This window comes from Mizuhopecten yessoensis, unplaced genomic scaffold (assembly GCF_002113885.1).
Source record: "Mizuhopecten yessoensis strain PY_sf001 unplaced genomic scaffold, ASM211388v2 scaffold2843, whole genome shotgun sequence".
NCBI lineage: Eukaryota > Metazoa > Mollusca > Bivalvia > Pectinida > Pectinidae > Mizuhopecten > Mizuhopecten yessoensis.
Window position 1 is genome coordinate 100,342 of NW_018404747.1, and position 6,000 is coordinate 106,341.

General features: G+C 38.0%; 1 protein-coding gene across 1 annotated transcript in view; it reads left to right on the forward strand.

Annotated features, from left to right (window-relative positions):
• The window catches only part of LOC110446592 (neuropeptide receptor 15-like), an 89,925-nt gene extending 84,945 nt beyond the window's left edge, over nt 1-4,980 (forward strand). The window contains exon 3 of the mRNA XM_021491802.1: nt 4,040-4,980. Coding sequence (XP_021347477.1) covers nt 4,040-4,769 — 730 coding nt within the window. The 3' untranslated portion in view covers nt 4,770-4,980. The remainder of the gene's footprint in view (nt 1-4,039) is intronic.
• Nucleotides 4,981-6,000: the final 1,020 nt, after the last annotated feature.

Below are 6,000 nucleotides of genomic sequence, written 5' to 3' on the forward strand. Positions count from 1 at the left end.
AGTTTTTGTTTCACAAAATACAAAATACACACATTATTCTTGATATACAGAGGACAATGACAATAATGATCATATTGTTTGTCTTAAAAATACTTAAAAAAACTTACTTACCATTTATCAATAATGTGGCATTCATCTACAACGACTGCTACAACTGATGATGTAAATTTCTCATCTGACATTAGATCTTTACCAATAGACGTATTGAAAAGAGCCTCTGGGTGGCACAGAACTATTGAATATTCACCATTCTTTACTTTACTGCGCTGCACAGTCAGATTCGGCAACATCTGTTGTGTCATCCACTTTAGCCACAATATTCAACCTACAGGCACTGATTCTCCTAGACGTCAGACTTTGTACTTGGTCTTTTTGGATAATATTCAGAGGAGATATAACCAACACCACAGGATATGTCTTCGGCTTCTGACTGGGGGGATTGGTGGGGGGGGTTGCTTGCAAAGAAGTTGTGGCAAAAAATGAAAATTTTCACTTTTCCCATAGCCGGCAGGTAAACTAACAAGTAAATCGCCTCTACTCTCCAACAAATACTCAAAACATTCCTTTTGTTTCTCTTTTAGGACGAAGCTCTTGTCGTAACTTGCCAGAATTTCCTCTATTCTATTCTTGCATCTCTGAGCTAAATAACCACATTTATATTACTACGCTGAACATTACGCTTTAAAATATAGTGCAGTGCAGTAATATTTTCACGCCTTACTACTTGTTAAAAGTCGTTTCAAAAGTAATATAGCCAAGAAAATATTTTAACATGAAAACAAAAGTCTCTAAAGATAAAATTATCACGTTTTGAGACCAAATTAGGTTTTACAAGAATCTTGTAAGTGATTGAAAAGGAACGACAACTCTGGGTAGAGATTGCGATGGAGTGTGACGTGCTTGTGACCTCATAGTATGATACGACGTTTCATGCGTGCTAGTTTCCCCAATGGACGTCTACTTCCGGACGAATTTTTTTAAATGCAAGGTGTAGAAAGGGGAAGCAACTCTGTTTACGCACGCATGTGTTACCATTAAAGAGCTTCGCTAGGGCGCCTTCGGCGCCCGAGTGCTACGCTCTTATAAGTAGAATTGCAATGGATTGTACTTTAGTCAAATACGGAGGGGTCAGCAGGAAATAAATATATATTTAAATTCTTCATACAGCCAATTAATTGTACATTATGGTCCGTTTATGTTGCGTGCCTGTGATTGTTATCCGGCTCTACCTTTAAATCTAGGACTCGTTTCATGTAGAACCGAGATGACAAGGATAGTTCACACAAGTTCACCTGTCCTTCGTCATCTGTCATCAACAAACACGAGTGCAAAAACGTACCTTAACTTGAATTGAATATTGATATCGTTTGTGTAATGCTTTCTACGTTTTGCCTGTGAATATTTTTGATTGTATAATTTAGTTAATAATCCACTATAAAGTACCACTGAGTTTTTTTCCTTTTCGCTTCGGTGCGCTTCCATCTTTTCTTATTGTGGGTTGGCGACTTTTCGAGGGCGACAAAGCGAATGACGAAATGTCCTGCGTGAGCAATTATACTATAGGACGATAGTGCCTATTGGAGGGCTTGAACGTCACATGGTCGACACCTATCGTCAGGTCCTGTATCATGATGGAAGCTAAACAGGACTACAGAGAGAAGAAAACATTATTTGTTTTCCAGTATGGAACAACAGATCCATGTCGCTCCCCTTTAAGTCTCCCCTGAGTCAAATAACTAATTAACATGAGGTGCTTTAACAAAGTTGATTTTTGGGAGAGTGGTTAACAGTAAGACAACTAATTAACGTTGATATATGAACACAACAACTAGCCGTTGCGTCAAAATGTTGTAATAGATCATTTTTAGTAACAAAACGCCGTATTGTTGAAACAGATCACAGACAGATAATTGCATTAGCGGATTCAAAAAATGACAAATTATAGCGTGGTGCTGTGTCGGCGCCGGACTGTCAACATTGTAAACAATGCTGTGGTTGTAGAAACCAGTGTCTGTCCTCGATATAGAAACAATTGTCTACGCAACAAATACGACCTACTCAATTACAATATTTTCCAGGCAGTTGAGCTGTTTAACTTTGTTCATTAGACGGATAAAATGGTATCAATATTATGCATTTGCTCACACGTTTATTTAATTCAAAATAATGGACTGACATTCATGCAATCTCGGAGATCAACCAAAATGAGCTGTTATAATTGGCAATATGCATGTATGTCCGCTGCTCAAATTACAAGTAACTTTTTATTTTATTTTATAATTTTGTAATTTTATCAATAACAGATAAATCTATAGAAAAATTGTTTGACCTTTTTATACAACGTGACCGTCAATGCTGTTTTTTATGATGCAATATTCACGTCAAAGTCTACATGGTACATAACTTAATTCATACAGAAAAAAGGAGGTCAACGTTGTCCCCCCTGTTAAACACAATGTTTATATATTAAACAACAACACTAATATGATTTGAACGGTTTTTTACATCCTAGAATATTCAAAACATAATCGGTACATACAAAATATATATCATTGAAGTGTCTATGATATATAGGTACAGCGCCATGTAGTTACAGTGATGGAATGTACTGACTATGACCTTGATCAACCACCATAGTCATATACACTGTACTGACTATGACCTTGATCAACCACCATAGCCATATAAACTGTGCTGACTATGACCTTTATCAACCACCATAGCTATATACACTGTACTGACTATGACCTTGATCAACCACCATAGCCATATACACTTTACTGACTATGACCTTGATCAACCACCATATCTATATACACTGAACTGACTATGACATTGATCAACCACCATAGCCATATACACCGTACTGACTTTGACCTTGATCAACCACCATAGCCATAAAAACTGTACTGACTATGTCCTTGATCAACCACCATAGCCATATAAACTGTGCTAACTATGACCTTGATCAACCACCATAGCCATATACACCGTACTGACTTTGACCTTGATCAACCACCATAGCCATATAAACTTTGCTGGCTATGACCTTGATCAAACACCATAGCCATATAAACTGTGCTGACTATGACCTTGATCAACCACAATAGCCATATAAACTGTACTGACTATGACCTTGATAAACCACCATAGCCATATACACTGTACTGACTATGACCTTGATCAACCACCATAGCTATATACACTTACTGACTATGACCTTGATCAACCACCATAGCTATATAATCTGTACTTACTATGACCTTGATCAACCACCATAGCTATTTACACTGTACTTACTATGACCTTCCTCAGTAGATGAAAGGGTTCGATAAGACTCTATCTACAAATGGTATATAATTACATGCAATTAAGTTCATTTACCAAGTTTGTTGCGTCTCTGGAGAAGGCGATACTCCCTAATGTGTAAAAACACAGATTGTTCCATTTTGAGAAATTTCATAATGAAATTCCATGATGAATTCCATGAACTACAATAATGTACTACTTCTATAACGAACTGGCGGCATTATCAAAACTCATCACGCTTATTCCATTTATCAATTGTGTATTAAAGTGAACGGTGGAAATAATAACTGGCCTGAAGTTTCATGTTGTACACGATCTTTATTCCTTTGTTATTTCCGTATTGTCATCAAGAACAACAACTAGTTTTTTTCTCTGTAATACTTAACTATAGCTGTAACTAATTCTCAGGTCCCTGTGATATACAGTATGGACGTGACATCGAGGGAAGTGCGACCAATCTGTGTCCTCTATTTATTATATGATTGCTCACTCAAGAGGAATAAAGCCGTGTTAAAACAATTAAGTACACATGTGCAAAATGTCAATAAATGCAATTATGGTCTAAGTTACATATAACAATTAAAAATCGTTCTTTAATTCAACTTTCCTATGAAAACCTTGAATATCAAAACTGTGAAACAGGTATAATTTGGTAAAAACAAAATATGAAATTGAAAACATGGAACGATTTTTATCAAATTTTATTTATATTTTTGTTTGTTTGTTTCAGATACGTCGCCATTATTCACCCTATCAAAGCTCATATCGTGTGTAACAAGCGTCGGATCGTTGTGATTTTGGGATGTATATGGCCGTGCGCATGGGCAGCGGGACTCCCTACCCTGATATTTAACGAGGTCAGACAAGGGCATCCTCACATACCTGTTCTGTACTGTATGATGGTTTTCCCTGATAACCACATATTCTACTTCAAAATCTTTAAATACATCGAGTCGGTGCTATTTTATTTCCTTCCCTTGTTGATACAGATAGTCTTATACGCTTTTATCACGAAACACCTCTTCCTGGGATCAGACAGGCTCCATCGCAGAGTAACAGTGCGCCAGGTGAATGGGTCCTCCTTGGAGCGATTCTCGGAGGCGCTTCAAGCTCGCAGGGGCGTGGTTAAAATGCTGATGATGAGTGTCATTGTATATTTCATAAGTTACTCACCGAATCAGATCTTACTTATCTGTAACACGATTTCCCCAACCACGTTCCACGAAAACTTCTCTTTTCAAGTGTTTACAATGATCGTAGCTAATTTGAATTCCGCGGCAAATCCAGTGCTGTACAGTATATTTAGTCAGAACTTTAGACAGTGTTTTAGATACATGATGTGTGCATCGTGTGTGAGACGACCGAAGCCCAAACCCGCGCGACAAATGACACTAACATCAAACGGATCGAGACTTTGGAGACACACAAGTATGGCCTCCGCCGCGTCCACGGAAGTGTAGGCCTCTAGAGATGCTGGCTTGTATATTGTACGAGATCAGAGTGTTGCGGAACGAAAGCTAAAAGCCTCGGGACGCTGTTTGACATATCTTCTTTTTGTTTCCCTTTATGTTGATGAAGGAACTAATAAATGTTGAAATTCTGTTTCTTCAGGTCATCAAACTAGTCATTTCGGATGAAAACAAATGTAAACAAAATGTTCAAAGTTTACATATATTCTGCTTTATTTGTAGCAACGTAAGGTACAGTATGATGTAAAATATTTTCGGACAAGGTAGCGGGGTGTTTACATTCATTACGACAAATAATTCAACTGTCAAACATAATAAATGCAATTCAGAAATTGAAATGAATAATGAAAACCTACTAAGTGTTTTGTGAGATGTCATTTCAGTCGAATGACACTCAATAATCTCCGAGGAATAGATCGGCACAGGTACTTCACATAGTCTGGAGTGATCTCTACCCAGATACCCTCACGATCATCTCTACTAGCGACCATCCCAACACGTTGCTGTACCTTTCTCTTGACTAGTAACCACATGTTTTTTTATTATATTAATATCTGGGCTCTGGGCTGGCCAGCTCATTGTAGTACTCCGTTTCTATGAATGAATTCATTGGTAGAACGTGCATGGAATTGTCGTCCTGAAATATATAATGCCCAGGGGGGAAATGGCGAGCTAAGACTAGCCACAGATTTTCATCATGTTATGCATCCCCAGATCATGACTTGGTAACATGGTTTACAACGACGTGGCGCCACTAAATCTCGCCAAACATACACACGGGAATCATGTCCTATCATTATTTAAGAGAGTATCACCTTGTTCCATAAACTACCCACTGTCAGTCCTCTCTCTTTATGGCACCATGACAAGCTTTTTTGCGATTTATCTCCCTTACAGCCAGTTTCTTCCTTGCCACTCGTCTGGTGTAGCCATGTTTGTGTAGATGGAACTGTAAGGTACGTTTAGCTAACGGACACTCTCTGTTTGCATTAAATTTGTTTGCAATTTCAACCAAAGTGTCCCTTCTGTTACCTTTAATTAGCCGCTTCAACTTTCTGAAGACCCTCGCTGTTAAATTCGTTTTTTCAGACTCCCGATTGTTGATTTGGGTAATCTTACAGTAACTTCCGAGCTATTTCTTTAACCTCAGAGCTCAACTCGTTACTTTTTCGGCCCATCTTAGTTTAGTTGTCAAGATTTGTAAACAAAGCAGACGACAACA